Source organism: Aythya marila (genome assembly GCF_965140915.1).
Source record: "Aythya marila genome assembly, chromosome: 1".
Classification (NCBI taxonomy): domain Eukaryota; kingdom Metazoa; phylum Chordata; class Aves; order Anseriformes; family Anatidae; genus Aythya; species Aythya marila.
In genome coordinates, this window is record NC_139042.1 from 192,180,555 (window position 1) to 192,196,387 (window position 15,833).

The window sequence follows — 15,833 nt, forward strand, 5'->3', positions numbered from 1 at the left end:
AAATTACATCTCTAAAATTAAAAATCACTTTCTGTGCAGTCTTAGAGGAAATGCATATGTTTTACAGTAAATGTTTTACAACAGACTTAAGAGGGGGAAATAATTTATAATGAGAAAATAAGTCTTTGACAGGCGTGGCTAGAGAGTGACATTAATGGCTACTATTTAACAGATATTCTTTTATAGAATATATATAATATTCTAACAGAATCTCCTTTATTTATTGCTGCTATAGCTCCTTTTTCCTTTCAATCACACTACTCTGTAGAACAAATACCTGCAAAAAATACATTTATTGTTTAGGTTCCCTCTAGGTCAGAGTTCTGCTCCCAGAACAAAGAAATGCCAGTAGCTGTTTGTATCAACTGGTTCCTGAGGGTTAGCTCCTGACCATATGTACCTTAGAGCAGTTACACAGTTGCAATCCATTGCAGAACTAGGATATAGTCTAGTGTGGGATGTCTTTAGGATATTGATGTGACTTTCTTCTCAGTTCTTGAACTGGGCCTCTGGTTGCAAAAAGTAGGAGTCTGAGCTCCATACAGTTTCTGCTCACACAGCCTGTTTTTTTGGGGGCGTTTATAATGATAGTACAGTGCTTCTTGGTCCCTAACTTTCTCGAAAGAGACCACAATGGTTCAGAAAATCTAGCTGGGTAAATATTCTGCAGGTTGTGTGGCCTTGTTTTAACAGTTTCTACTTCATGTGTCTGCATACTCCTTGTTTCTAATGGAGAGTCTATTTCTTTTTGCAGTGTAAGGGCGCAACACCTTTGAAGATACTAACTATAGGAAATGTTAACACACCACTAATGTGCTTAAATGAATCCTCACACTTATCTGAAAAAAATATAATCTGGGGAGGCTGTGGAACAAAGCTCATAGCCTTATCTAGTGATTTCTCTGTCCAAAAGCTGATTGAAACAAAAACAAGTCAACTGTAAGTTTATTTTTATGTAATGCTACTTGGCTCTTTTCTTGTTTTTATTAAAGATTTCTAACAGTAATTTTATATAATATCTTGTTCTAGAGTTGTTTTTTTTTTTAATTTTGTTTCCATTATTTTCCTTCCATAATACTGATGAACTATAATGTGCATTAAAATAAGAGCACTGAGTAATGTTTGAAATATTCATGACTGCTTTTAAAGAAGGGATGTGCCTTTTTACTATATAAAGGATTTATGAAGTCAGTATAATGAAGTCAGAAAATGTATAAATGCTACTGCTCAGTTTTTCTCCCTTGATGACATTTGTCCAAGCTCTGGTTACTTTATTAAGAGCTACACGTGCATGCTTTGCACAGCATTTGTCGTTACGTGTTTGCTTGCACAGTATGTGTGCACATCTTTGCTGACCTCATTATATAGAAATCAGAGACTGAAGTGTTTGGAACACTTCCTGTAATTCATACCTGGGTAAATCCTGCTCTGAAGTTAAGGGGAGTTTTTCCTGAGCAGGTGATACAGTGTTTGATTTTATACTCATAGAGGTCATTATTTCAGGAAATGAATCTGCTTTGGAAAATAACAAGTTAATATAAAGCAAGAAACTAAAGCTTCAGTAAAATTCAGTTCAGTGGCAAGATGAAAAGCCAATGCTATTAAATTGCAGAGCCAGTAGTACTTTGATATGTACAGGCACAGATCTGGCAGGAGAGACGTTCAGATGTAGAGAAAACCAGACAAAACGGCTGTCAGCTGCAGTGAAACGAGCAGAGCAAGATGAGCTAAATCTCACTGCTGCTTTTTAGGCTTAGTCATCTTTGTTGAGTGACCCTTTACGGTCCTGTGGGCCCTGTAGGAACTGTCGGGTGTCTGCAGACACCAAAAGGTGGGGTTTGCCCTGCTGTGATGTGAGTGTGTGTGATCTGAGCAGATAGATGGCAAAGATTTCTGAGCAGACTTGGGGCATCGATACATCTCCGGGGATAACGTAACTCCAGCTCCACTACTGTGAGAATTCAGGTCAAACTGCAGGAAGATCACAGCAAACCTTCTCAGTTGTATCCTAGCCCACATAGGTGTCTCAAGGCTGAATCTCTTAACAGTTACAGAGAACCTCACTCATAATATTCAAGTTTTTTCTACTGGATATTGCCTGGGATTCTAACTGGAGTTCTTCTCCCTTCTAGGTTCTGCCATAAGGCTTACAGTGATGCAAACATAATTTCAATAGCAGTAGATAAATCCATCTACTTGGCGAAGAAAAACAGTCATTTTGTGGAAATCTGGGACAAGAAGACAGAGAAGCTTTCTGAACTCATTGACTGTGCACATTTCCTTAAGTAAGTATCCTGTTTCAGATTGCTGACCTGATGCACGGAGAGCTGGCTAACAGATCGCCTTCCCTAGCACAGCACCTCAGCCCTCTGGGGAGAGGGAGATAAGAGACCTGCCCAGCTCTTTGGGCAAATGCGGAATTCCTCTCTTCTGGCCCAGAACTTCAAAACATCCCGTGCAGAATCTCAGTTCTTTAAGACCCTTACTGTATTTCACAGTTTGGGATTATGAGAGGATTCATTAAATAAAGAAGAAAGTATTTTGCTGGCCTTACCTGATGCGATAAGGTACTGCTGCTTTTGCATCCAGTTACTTCCTGCATCCCCTGATTAAGAATGCCTCATCTCTGCATCAGAGTTTTAGTAACAGTGACAGTGATTTACATTTAAATTGTTCTTCCTTCATGTGCTACGTCCATTTCATTTTTATGGTGAAGCTAGGAGCAGCTCTAGCTGTGCTCCTCCCACTTGGCAGTGACATTATTCTCCTGCATACTGGGAGAAAACAGAGAAATGTACCTGTCTACTATTTAAAGGTCTTTCCAAGCATGCCAGCAAGTCTTAGAAGTCCAATAGTTTTCATCCCAGATTCTCTAAAGTAAGACAACTTATTTGCATGATTTTTTTTGCACTTTGTCATGATGAATGATCATTTAAAAGGCTGGTATTGCGGGAGTCATTTTAGCAGCTGTTGAATAGTGTGTCACCAAAACTTAATGCAAGTTCTCTCCATGCTTTTAGGGAGGAAGTAGAAAAACTAGATAAAGAACTAAAACAGAAAGTTGCTTATTCTGGAAGAGTGAAGACAATTTGCCTGCAGAAAAACACTGCGCTGTGGATAGGGACAGGAGGAGGACATATTCTGCTGCTCGATTTATCAACGCGTCGCCCTGTACGAGTTATAGATAAATTTTGTGATTCTGTTCGAGTCATGCTAACAGCTCAGCTAGGTAAGTAAAGCCATTGGTGAAATCAGCGCCAAGTTTAGGATTGCTGGCTTCTGTTTGACACGGTGTGCCAGGCACAGATTAGCATTTTCCACATCCTGTTCCTTCATTCTATTCTACTGCTGTCATCTCCCCTCAGTGTCAGACAGGCCAGTGTTAGCTGAACACCAGCAGCCTGTCCTAGCCGTGCCCACGTAAAACAACAGCTCTTCTCTGGCTCCTCACTGATCAGCACGTGAATGCTCCCCACCCTCACCTCGTGCAATGCTTCAGCACAGCTCTCACTGTCCTCTGTCTGATAGTCTTTATCTTGACCTGTGTCTGCCTGTGTTCTTTCTCCATCTTGTTTTATGCTTTTGGCTTCTCTCTCCATGGAGCTCGCTAGGTTTGAATTATTTTTCCTTAATTGCTAATTTTCTAGTCTTCTCCCAGCCTTATTCAGGAAAAATAGAACCACAGAATTATTTAAGTTGGAAAAGACCTTCAAGATCACCAGGTCCAACCACCAGCCTGACCTACCAAGTCCCGTCACTAAACCTGTCCCTTAGAGACGTGTCCACAGGTCTCTTGAATACCTCCAGGGATGGGGACTCCACCACTTCCCTGGGCAGCCCAGTCCAGTGCTTGATCACCTTCTCCATGAAGAAATTTTTCATAATGCCCAATCTAAACCTCCCCTGGTGCAATTTCAGACCATTTCCTTACATCCTATCACTTGTCACCTGAGAAAAGAGACAGACATCCTCCTTGCTGCAACCTCCCAGGGAAGTTGTGGAGTGAAATGAGGTCTCCCCTGAGCCTCCTCTTCTCCAGACTAAACAACCCCAGTTCCCTCGGTCACTCCTTATGAGACTTGTTCTCTAGTCTCTAGTCTCGATAGTTTTCTCATTACCATTGTAAACCAAATTTGGGGGCTGCTTTTGCCTTTTTGGCACCAGGAGTGTCTGTAGACTAGCTCACGGTGCTGACAGTCAAAAACCCCTCCATCTTCCCGTGATTTGCTTCTGCCCGAGACAGCAAGTTTGTGGAGTCTGTTCAACCCCCAGCTGTTGGAGAGCCAGCTGTAGAGCCCGGCTGCCCACGCACAGCACTTTGAGTCCTTCTGGTCCTGATAGCTGCAGTGTTAGTGCTGTAAAGGGACTGTTTTGTTTTCTAGTATTTTGTAAAGAATAGTTACTTCGAAAATAAGATTTCTGCCTCACATTATTGTCACTGATAGGCAAAATGTGTTGGATAAAATAATAGAGAGTGACTTAGAAAGGCGTGAGTCTCATAGCCTCAGTTTCCAGCCAACACAGCATTTTTAATCAAAATGTTTTATACAGAAAAGTTAGTGCTCCCTGAGAAATAGATGAGTTGTGTTTGCACAGAACTCACGGATGGCAAGTGAGACTGATGCATGCAGTTTGATGTGTGCATCGTCTTTTGATCATTTTCTCCCGGTAATTATTTATAAGGGTTGGGTTTTTTTCCTAAATTTGGGCTTTGGTTCCACTGGTATATTCACAGAATTACTGAAAATGGCACAGAGGCTGCTGAACACGTCTTTAATAGTAACACACTGCATCTCTGAGGGGAGAGAAGATAGAGGGAAATATTTTTGCATTAAAAAGTTTCAGTTTGAGATTAAAACATATAACGTCAATCAAATGTAAATGCTTTAGGGAAAAGAGATTACTGATAAAACTGATGTCTCAAAATCTGGCAGTTTGTGTATGAATATATGAATATAATGTCTTTTTCTAATTCTCTCACCTAACAGTTGACATATAATCGACAAGACATCATATGTAGAGAATCATTAACGCGTAAATACATGTAGTTCATTCTGCAAGGGGAAAGGCAGAGCTTTCAAAGCAAGGGCCCTACTCTGAATAAGAAACATTGCACTTGAGTTCCAATCCATTTGGTACAGAGCTAGAGCTGGTTGCAGAAAAAAAGGTAAAGCAATGAAACATCTGATCAGGAAGGATGCACGGGGTTCCCACCAGGCCTCTGTGATCCATCCACTTGTGTCTTCCCACTCTGTTTTTTTGTGTTATTTGGGATTTACCTCATTATGTTTCTACATCCCTGCTAACTCTCCTTCCCTACCTACGTGCCGTGGTTACTGCAGAACACTTTTAATTAGTTTGTACCACACTTGGTTGTTTTATTTGTTTGTTTTTTATAACCAGACTGACTGCTGGCACTTTCTGCTGTGCACTGGGACTCCGTTCGCAACCTATCCCTTCGCTGTGACATCTGTTTTCCATGACTCTGCTACCTCTGCATGTGGTAAATAATAGGGTGCTTTGTTCTTTGGCTTGTTCAACAGGCTGGCCGGCTGATCCCATGCTTACAGCTTTGAACTCTGGCAAACCCCTGCATTAAATGGAGACGTGAACTGTATTGTTTTTGTGTCCTTTTTTTCATGGTTAATGACTATGAATAAAGATAAAAACTCCGGTTTTTATCCTGTTAATGGCATCATGTAAGCTACTCTTTCTTCCTTAAATTACCAAGTTCCTGTTACAATTAAAATGTGACATTTTGTTTCTTTGAAAAAGGGAGTCTGAAGAATGTGGTGCTGGTTTTGGGATACTGGTATAAGAGTGACACCGAAGACGACAAATCTCACAAAGGTACCTCAACTGTCTTTTATTAATTTAGATTATTAGTGGAGTAGACACTATTGTGCTTGACTACCCACTGAGATATGTTTGGAGAGGTGGTGATTAGCAAAATATTGTCACTAGTTTTTGTAGTCTGTTGCATTTCTGGGCTCCATACAAGCTAACAGGAACTTCCAAAAATGGATCGGATGAAGCTACTCTTTGAAGGGCATGTAATTTGGTGGAAAACTGTATTTAAAGAGTAATAGCCCTTGTCTAATGGGAGAATGCATCGGATGGATTTCCAGAGGGGTTTGTGCTAAACCAGGAATGCTCAGTGTTTTCATGAGTGATGTGGAGGAAGGAAAGGTGAATGTGCTTTTCAGACAACACTCAGCTAAGAGAAGCCACGCTGGAGGACAGGATTAGCATTTGAAATAACCTTGACAAATAGAATAAATGGTCCCAAAGGAAATAGCATACAGTTCCCTAAGGACAGATGCGAGACCTTTTGCTTAATTAGGAGTGATCCGTTGTACCAACATGAGGAAATGGCCAGCTTAAACAGCAATGCTGCAGCAAAAGGTTTATAATTGATCACTGGCTGAACATGAGGTAACAGCATCATGTTCCTGTGGAAGAGGCAAACACCTTCTCACACCAGTAGAAAAGTGGCTTCTCTAAGATGTGTGAATTCCTGTGCTCTGCTGAGCTCTGGTGAAGCCTCTGTGGGAGGAGCATTTCCATCTGGGACACTGCCGAATGATCTGAACTGCTAGGAACAGCCCAGAGGAGTGAAATGCAGCCTGTGGGGAAATACTGAAGACAAAGTGGTTAATATAAAGAAAGCATAGAAAGGACGTGATGATAGGCTCCAAATATGTAAATAAAGGGGAAGGGAATAAATACTTCAACACATTCCCTGTGGGTAGGATAAAAGCTAAGCAGTTTCTGTTACAATAAGGGAGATTTAGTTCAGGCATCAGGAAGAGCTTCCTGACAATTAGGATGAGGAAGTGTTGGAATAGGAAGATATGAAATCACCATCTTTGTGTGTTTTTTTCATAGTGCAGTTACATTTGATGCTCTGATGGATGCTCTTTTTCACATTTCTTTGATCCCAATTTCTGAGTTTCTTGATAATATGGCAGTAATAGTAAAAAGTTAAAGGTGGCAAGCGTAGGTGAGCCGACTGGACTAAAATAAGAACCAGACTTACAGCTGTGTTTTTTACATTATGATAGTTCCTGATTGTTACCATAAGAGCACCTATTGCCTTTTTAGTTTTCTAATTGTATTTGAGAATGCCATAAATTATACAAAGAGTAATCAGACTCTCAGGAACCTTCAGGACCTTAGTTTATGAGTCCCTGCTCATGTAAGTGTTCTCCATTTTTCATTAAACATAATGTTTTTCCAGGAGCAGAGTTGTTTGCTTGAGTGGAGATTGAAGAAGTGACCTTTTTTCAGTATACTTACTACCTTATGAAATCAATTTTCATTTCTGGTTTGTAGTGAATGGGTTTTGAGTCTTGTAAGCATTTAGGGTATATCTGCTCTGGAAAATAAAGATGAAATTTTATGCAGGCACCTCACTACTAGCATTGGCTGCAGCTCAGGTAAACACCGTATGGTCTACAGGCACCAGAAATGTTTTTTTGAAGTGCTTTTAAATGGTTTGGGAAGTGGAATCCAAACTACTGTGCAAGTAGAAATGGCTTGTAACCCGTATCTTCATCACCTCACACATACGGTGTCACACAACTTGGCCTCCAGGTCCTAAACACTATGCCTCTGAGAGGCAATTTATGAGTAATTAAAAAAAAAAAAAAAAAAAAAAAAAGCAGATAAGCAAAACCGCTTCTAATTATGCAATAATAATTCTCACTGTTACCATTTTCTTTTTCTTTTTCTTTTTTTTTTTTCAGAATTACAATCCTGTTTGTCAGTGTGGGACATTAACCTCCCCCACGAAGTGCAAAACCTGAAAAAACATGTAGAAATGAGACAGGAGCTAGCAGAAAAAATGAAGAGCTTTCCTTTGGACTGAAAAAAAAAACCACCCTGCAAGTGCTATTCCCTTTTCTAGACTGCTATCCTAACTCACTGTGCAATATTTACTGCTTCTTGTTGCTGGGCTTTTTAACCCAAAACCAGGAAAAAAAAGTGCCATGGGACAAGATCTTCCCAAATCATGGTATACCAAGCAGAAAGAAGGTTGTTAGTTTGTAGTATTTCAAAGGACAGAAAATCGTTGAGAAATTAAGAAACTGAAGTGTTCTCACGTGTCTGTTTACTTGTTAAATCCTGTTCTGAGCAACTCTGGCTCAGCTTCAGGATAACTTTGTTCATCCGGTTTTTGATCCCTGTCAAACTGGTAATAAGCCAGGAGCCTGGAAATGGCTCTTGTTTACTTTATTATCTCTGTTGAGTTGATGCTGTAATAAGGAGCAAAATCTAAGCCTCTGTGTGCTTATTGCCGTTTGCATGTGTGAGTTTTCTCTGATGATTCATATTTTCTTAGCAAGTCAGAGCTCATGACCTTGGGCCTGTGAAAGAAAACATTCTGTTTTATATAAAGAGCAGTGTTTGAGGGAACGTGTCGTGGCTGCATTACTGCTGCTGAAAACAGCGGGCAGAAGTGAGGCATTGCTGAACAGTAATGAATAATTCCATGAATAATTGACATTTTTCATTGTGATCAGGAAAAAAAAATTATGCTAAAATAATAAAATAATAAATAATAATAGTATTTAATAATAATAATAAAAAAAAATCTCAGAATTCAGCATTTAAATACATTAGAGATACAGACCAGCTTCTGCAAGGTGGAGTCCTCTTGCAGTGCTGCAGTCTGCCCTGTTCCAAGATGCAGTCACAGCTCCGAGCATTACCAGTCGTCTGTGTCTGTTGTACAGGTGTAAAAGCCGAGAGAAAACAGACAGCGAAAACTCTTGATCTAAATGCTGCTGCAACTCGTACCACGAAGAAAGAAGCACGCTGCTGCATCCAGACTGCTAGTCCTTAGTACGATGTGCTGCTTTGATTTAGTCTTGTTTTAATTTATATCATTATTTTGGCGGTAAGCAGTGAAACCTTGAGGAGTGGAAGAGTTCGCTACCTCTTGTAACTCCACAAGAATTTGTTGCCACACGTCTTCATTCAGGAGCTGTATCTCGTTGTTCCCTGGCTATTAGTCCAAGCTGCTGCTTACAGCCTTCGCTCACCTGCTCTAAGTGCCTTCTTTCTGTCCACCAGAAGACAGAGCTCATTTTCTTATTGTCATACCAAAAGAATCTATAGAGTGCTCCTGAAATCTCAAGCAGTACCCAGAGCCACTCCTGAGTTTATTTCTATGGAGCTGAACGAGGGTTAGTGCCACCAGAAGGTTCTTGGTTCCAATTCTACAGTTTTGGAGAATTTGTATATATATCCAACCACTGCTCCCTTCTTCTGTTTTCTGCCCATGGTTGTGTGTACTCAGGATTCCTTTCAGAGATGTACCCCGGTTTTGTTTGTTTGTGTTTAATGTATTCTTGTATTCTTCATACTGAGAATAATTTGCTATTTATATGGGATTTTATAACTCAGAAAATATATATTATTGTATAATCAATACTTTTTTAAAAAGACAGAATACATGTAATGTGATTATGTTTATTTGTAAATCATTTTGACATGTAACTCATATCTTTTTATTAAAACCCTGCTTTGTTAATATCATTGTTTACTTTCTCATTACTGAATTTCCAAGGAGGAGCTTTTGTGTGCAGCTTTTGTTGAGCTTAATCCCTTACATTAAGATCACAGAACAGTAGGGGTTGGAAGGGACCTCCAGAGATGAGGGCAGACACTATTCCTTCATCAAGGTCATCGATGAAGATGTTGAACAAGACCGGACCCAGCACAGACCCCCCCCAGGGAACACTGCTAGCCGCAAGTCTGCAGTCCAACTCTGTGCCGCCAATCACCACCCTCTGAGCTCAGCCAGTCAGCCAGTTTGCAACCCACCTTGCTGTCCACTCCTCTATCCCACACTTTCTCAGCTTTGCGAGCAGGATGTCGAGGGAAACAGTATCGAAAGCCTTGCTAAAGTCAAGGTAGATGACACCCACTGCTCTCCTCCCATCTACCCAGCTGGTGATGCCATCATAGTAGGCAACGAGGTTGGTCAAGCACAATTTCCCCTTTGGTGAAATTTTTCCACATTTCATAGACCTTCTTCCTTTTGGTCTTGTCAATGAGCTCCTTGCTCATCCATGCAGGTCTCCTGTCCTCCTTCCCCGGTTTCCTACGTTTAGGGATGCATCGATCCCAAGCTTGGAAGAAGTGCTGTTTGAATGGTGCCCAGCTCTACCACCTGTGTCAGAAAATTATCTCCAAGGTATTGTAGGAACTGCTTGGACTGCATGTGCCTGGCCGAGTTGCTAACCCAACAGCTGTCTGGATAAATAAAGTGCCCCATGAGACCCAGTGCCCAGGATCTTGCTGCTAGTGGCCTTCCTAAAGAGGCCATAGCCCTCAATGCTCAATGCCAGCGTTCTAGTCATGAGAGCTGTTCCACCACATCTCCATGATCACAATGAGATTGTGGCCCCATGACCGTACACAGATCTCGAGCTCATCCTGTTTATTCCCCATGCTTCGTGCATGGGAATACAGGGACTTCAGGGAAGCAGCAGGAGCAGTTGCCCCTAGAGAGATGCAAGAGGCCAGACGGCATATCAGGAACATAACACAGACGTACCCAGAGCTAATGAGACAATCTACGTTATGATGAACTCTTCAGATACAAGAGGCATCAGAAAGCAGCAAGAAAAGGGAAAAAAAAAAAAAAAAAGTTATTGGCCTAGGAAACGGAGAAGGGCTCAGTGAGTGAGTGACTAAAAGATGACATTCATATTTTTCTATCAGACTTCAGTTAGACAATTTTACAAACAATTCCCCTTGTTACTTTTTTCCTCGCCTGTCAGTCATTAAAAAGCTGAAGACAACTTCCATTACTTGTCTTAAGAGGATGAATTTTTCTGCTCAGAAAACTGTTGTTTTTGGTTTTTTTCTGTCTGAGTTAGTTATGCAGCTGTACTATGAACTAATCTCAAGACTACTTATTTTCTGCCTTTTAAATAAAACCTTCTCCAAGTCATTTCAACAAGTGTAAAAAAAAAAAAGTTCACCTCTATTGACTGTCCACTGTGGCCCTTTTGTGACCTTACCAAATCACTTTTAGTTAGATGGGTGCCTATCTTTTTAATAATTTTGTTTATAAGTACATTGACACAGCAAGGTGAGATCTGAGAGTCATACTTATCGCATATTTGTATTTTTAAATCCATGATTTTTAAGAAAAAAGCACAAACAACTGCTGTTGTATTAGCAAAGTGAAACTTGGTTTAGCAAATATTTAGAAGAAAATGCAAGTAAAATTTCCAGTATTACCCTTCAAGAATTTCTTCTCTATATTTATGGACTGTACACCTACAGTATGAAGACAGCAGTGCCCGTATGTGCACAGACTCTTTAACACAAACTAGTTCCTATTAGATTAAATAACAGAATTACAAGAATAATCAAATTATGATTTATTTTTTTTTTTGCCTGCAGAGTACACTGTGATGAATTTATGGCTCCTGGTATCTACCATTTATTTGTACTGGGGCAGTAAACTGGAAATATTTTTGGAAGTTATTAAACATTACAATATACCCCAGCTTGACTGCCCTGGCTGCAGCGTGCGACAGCTCCTGCCTGCCCTCCTGCAGCAGGACATCACATCACGGACTCGAAGGACAGGCTTTGGGCTCACCCACAGGTCCTGGGTCCCCAACATGGTGACAGGAGCGCAGTGACCCAGACTTCCGGCATCGCCCCCTCTTCTGCTGCCCTTCATTTCGACAGCTCCCGCCAAGCTCTGCCCACGCAGGATCATAGTAGGGAACAACTGAGCTGCAAATAAATGAACTTTGGGTACATTAATGCTTGGTCCTGCTGCTTTTCATTGCCTTGACATCTCTGCAGTCACCTTGATGGCATCTGTTCACCCTCACCGCTCCCCAGCGGGGCTGAGCAGCGCTCCCGGGCTTTGCAACTGAAGCCTTAAAGCAAATGAGCTAAGGCCAAGGGGCTTAGAAAACAGTTGGTTTCACGCTGTCACCTTCAAAAGTCACAGTAAATACATAATAGCTGCAGAGCACCTGCCGAAGCACAAGTAACAGAGGCTCAGCAGAGGGTTGGGGTGGCTTCGTGTGGTGAAGCCCCTGGAAGACATATGGTGGCGGTAAATGTTGGACATCAACCCAGCCACCTCTCCCCCATGCAATGGGCTGGGGGCACAGGCAGCAAAAATAGTAGCTCCTGTCATCATCCCACACCCGTGCCTCCATCCCAGGACAGTGCTGTGGGTGTGGGGACAGGGATGAATCCCTGATATCCCTGCATGATCCTCCCTGGGGGGCTGACAGCGCTCTGGGCTGCAAAAGGCAATCACCACATGAGCAGTGTGAGGTGGCGGCCATCTTGTGAAGGGAGCCCCATATGTTCCCAGCACCTGCCTCAGGCCTCTCCTCTGGGCCGGGACAGCAGCAAAAGTGGGGTCCAAAGCCAGAAAACACCCCTAAATCCTGCCGGGCTTGGGCAAAACCTTACACAAATGTCTGGGGAAGCTAATTACACACAGTACCTGTTATATTACTGTAAGCATTTCCTGCTGAGCACTTGCATAAAGCAATGCAAACATTGCCGTTTTTAAGCCCTCTACCTTGATGCCTAGAGCAGGGCTGACCCTTCTCCACCTTGTCCTGACCAGACCTCTCTGGGAAGAAGGGCTCTTGGTCTTCCTTCAGAGCTCCAGCTGCTCGTGGTGCTGCTGGCCAGCTGAAGGGAGATGTTCCCTCCTGCCCGATGGCCATGGGCTGCTGCGGCCACAACTTTCTGCATTAGTCTAACACTGTTGGGTTTAGGCAGCTGGTGTATCTCAAAGGAAGCTGTTAAAACGTGTTGCACAAGGTTCAGTGAGTTTGATAGCACTTGGAAGAGGTCTGACTTTGAAAGGTGCAACGGCAGCCCCAGCTGGGTGGAGACAGCCAGGCCCAACTACCACAGTTGGTCACACTTGTTCTTAATAGCTAACTGCTAGCCAGATAATTAAGCTTTGGTAATCAGTAATTCTCAAATATTTTCCATGCATCAAAACTTATTTTTTTTACCCCCTCCCCTCCATAATAATTAGATGTGCTGAGCATTCACACTTCATTTTCCTTGCAAATAATAATAGTAATTAAAAAAACCCTTTCAATTCCCAGATATTACAGCTAGATCCAGGAGGGGATGCAAACACCTGAGCCCTGCAGGGGCTCAGAAGTGCAACTCTCTGGTCCAGCATCATGAAGCCTGAAGTCCCCATAGCTGAAGCTGGAAAAAAAATAAAAGATAAGAGGGATGCCCAAGGTGGGTGGTTTTGCAAGCAATGTCACTCTTAGGTGACACCAGCACTGAGAAGAGCCCTTGGAAAAGGCAGATGCAGACAGGGTATCAGGGTACAGGGGGAGACACCTGCTTACAGGATGCTGGTGGCCTTGGTCCTGGAGACAAGCAGGGATGGTCCTTCCTGAAGGAAGCTCAGAAAGCCTCTGGCTTCCATAAATCCAAGCCTAGAGATAAGCACACAGGCAGGGAATCTGCACAGTCTTGCCCAATTTGCCTTGTCCACGGTGAGGCTCCTGGGTAGTTACTACAGCCCACAACACCTCTGGTGCTGGCAGAGCAAAGCTGAAACAGCTTCTTCCTGGGACAGCGGGGACCTGAGCATGGCTGCCCCCAGGGCCTCTGCTCACCCAGAGCCTGCCAGGCACCCACTTGCAATTGCCTCTTGCCCCTAATACCAGGAGGGTCATCCTCAACGCAAGCCAGACGTGCTGTTTCACACCTCAAATGGCTGGCTCTCAGACTCTGAGCATCTCTCCCTTTACATTTAAAGAAAAAAAGTCACAAAACCAGATTTTGCTGCAGACAACACGTGTAAGAGAGCAGCTGTGGCTTGAGCCACACAGCAGAAGAAGGAAGCACACCCCATGCCACTGCTCTACTCTGTTTGTCACCACAAGGACACTTGGGATGTCCTCCCTTTGTGCCCAGGTCCATCTCCTCCCCAGCCCCTGCACCAGCACCCAAGGTGCCCCTGCACTGGGCAGCCAGGACAGGATTTTCACAGTTAAAGCACCCAGAGCAGGTAATTAAGCCTTAGCTGAAGGCCTGACGCAGCAGCGTTTCGTTTCTGTCCTTAGCAGGACTTTGGTCGAGACCTTAGGAGGGCAGAACAAAAACACCACGCACTTGGGGTCAGCCAGCATCACCCCCTGAATTCAGCACAGCTGCATCCATCCCTGCCAGTGAGGGACCCCCTGCTGCTGGGGAGAGGAAATGGTCTCAAGGGTAAAACTGAGTAAAAACTGGGTAAAACTGAGTAGTGGAGACATTGCTCTAAGCTTGCTCCCTTAGCAAAACTGTCTTGTAAGGGCCAAAAAGGGAAACTTCTGCTTACCAAAGCAGACAAATGTACAGGGACAGGAATGGTGCTACCACCTCAAAGCACCTCAGACTCACAGAAGACTGATCTGGAAAGACAGGAAAAGGTGACACTGCCTTGCTCCTGTGCCAGGAGGAACTAGAAATGCTCAGGAAAGGACACCGAGCCACGGCAGAAGAAAAACATGAAGCACCTCAGAATGCTGACCTGCGGCACCAAGCCTCCTAGGGCACAGGAGGCAGCGGGCAGAGTCCCGTAGGGCTTCGAGAAGCGTTAGCAGCTCAACACCAGCTGCATATGCAGGCAGGGACATTTCCTCTAGCCAAGAGACAACCACCAAGTCCAAAACACCAGACATGGCTTGCACGAACCAAGTGCTGGTAGGAAAAGCATCTTTACAAAAACGAGGTAGAACAGATGCACGTAACAGATGTAGCCCGGATACTCCCACCTTCTGCGATACCTTTTAAAAAGAGGCCAAGGTCTTTGCAGGCATTCAACCAGGCTCTTCAAATTTCACATCTTCGCAAAAAAAAAAAAAAAAAAAAAAAAAAAGCCAAATTTATCCCCAATGCGTGTCTGCCTCTGACAGTTCCTAGGCAACGGTGCTGGCTGCTCAGAGCTCAGCTCATCACATTGCTCCCTGAAGAGCTCAAAGGGATCTCCGTGAGCCACCTCCCGGCACAGGAGGCACCCAGGGCAGAGCCAGTGGCTGCAGAGATGCTGCAGGAAACCAGGTGGGTGCTTTTCGGGATGGGAAGAGTTGAATATAGAGTTCAAATTACTCAGCCATTTCTAGTATGAGAATTTCAAGGGGAGCATCATCTTGTTTTTTTTTTTTTCCTAAGAAAATCTCCTGCTTAGGTTAACACAATCCCTCTTCTACTTCTGAGCATGAATTCATCTTTATTCATATCTACTCCGGAGTGTGAATTCATCCTCCTCAATTCCACGCCAGCAAGAGCCCCAAAACATCTGCCAGGAAAGCCAGAAACAAAGGGAAGGAGCCCAGGGAAGGGAAGTTTCCTTCCCCATTCTCACACCCACTCTACTCGCATTTCACCGCCTGTCCTGCTACAGGCGCTGCACGCCACAGAAGGTGGTGAGAATGATGGATCAACACCCAGTGCTCCAGCTGTAGCCACAACAGGCAGCAGGAGGCTGTCGCAGGAACCTCTGTGGGTTCCCTGTCACATCACCTACCTGCACACATCCTGCTCCTCTTGTGCTCCCACGATGCGGGGAACACATCCACGAGCCGAGTGATGTGCTCTTACCACGATTTCACGAATTTACTCCCTGTATCAGCTCACAATCAATCCTCCCTCCCCAAAGAACTCTCAATCGTGGATTGTAATGTTTAAAAAACAGCTCCCTGCATGTTTTGTGGGCCTCCCCCTGCCCCTTCACACATCTGCTTCCCAGCGCTGTACCATAAAGCAAACAGGCCCCCAGACTGAGCTCCTGCAGGTAACAGGGCACGCTACAT

General features: G+C 43.5%; 1 protein-coding gene across 2 annotated transcripts in view; it reads left to right on the forward strand.

The window, feature by feature from the left end:
* LRRK2 (leucine rich repeat kinase 2) overlaps window positions 1-9,532 on the forward strand; it is a 70,493-nt gene extending 60,961 nt beyond the window's left edge. Inside the window, exons 47-51 of one of the 2 annotated variants that reach the window (XM_082774531.1) lie at window positions 755-939; window positions 2,133-2,285; window positions 3,021-3,229; window positions 5,776-5,850; window positions 7,749-9,532. In XM_082774531.1, the coding sequence (XP_082630657.1) occupies window positions 755-939; window positions 2,133-2,285; window positions 3,021-3,229; window positions 5,776-5,850; window positions 7,749-7,870 (744 nt within the window). In that variant the 3' untranslated portion in view covers window positions 7,871-9,532. Of the gene's footprint in view, window positions 1-754; window positions 940-2,132; window positions 2,286-3,020; window positions 3,230-5,775; window positions 5,851-7,748 lie in introns of those variants that run through there. The other variant, XM_082774532.1, reaches the window with a different exon arrangement.
* The last annotated feature ends 6,301 nt before the right edge of the window (window positions 9,533-15,833 follow it).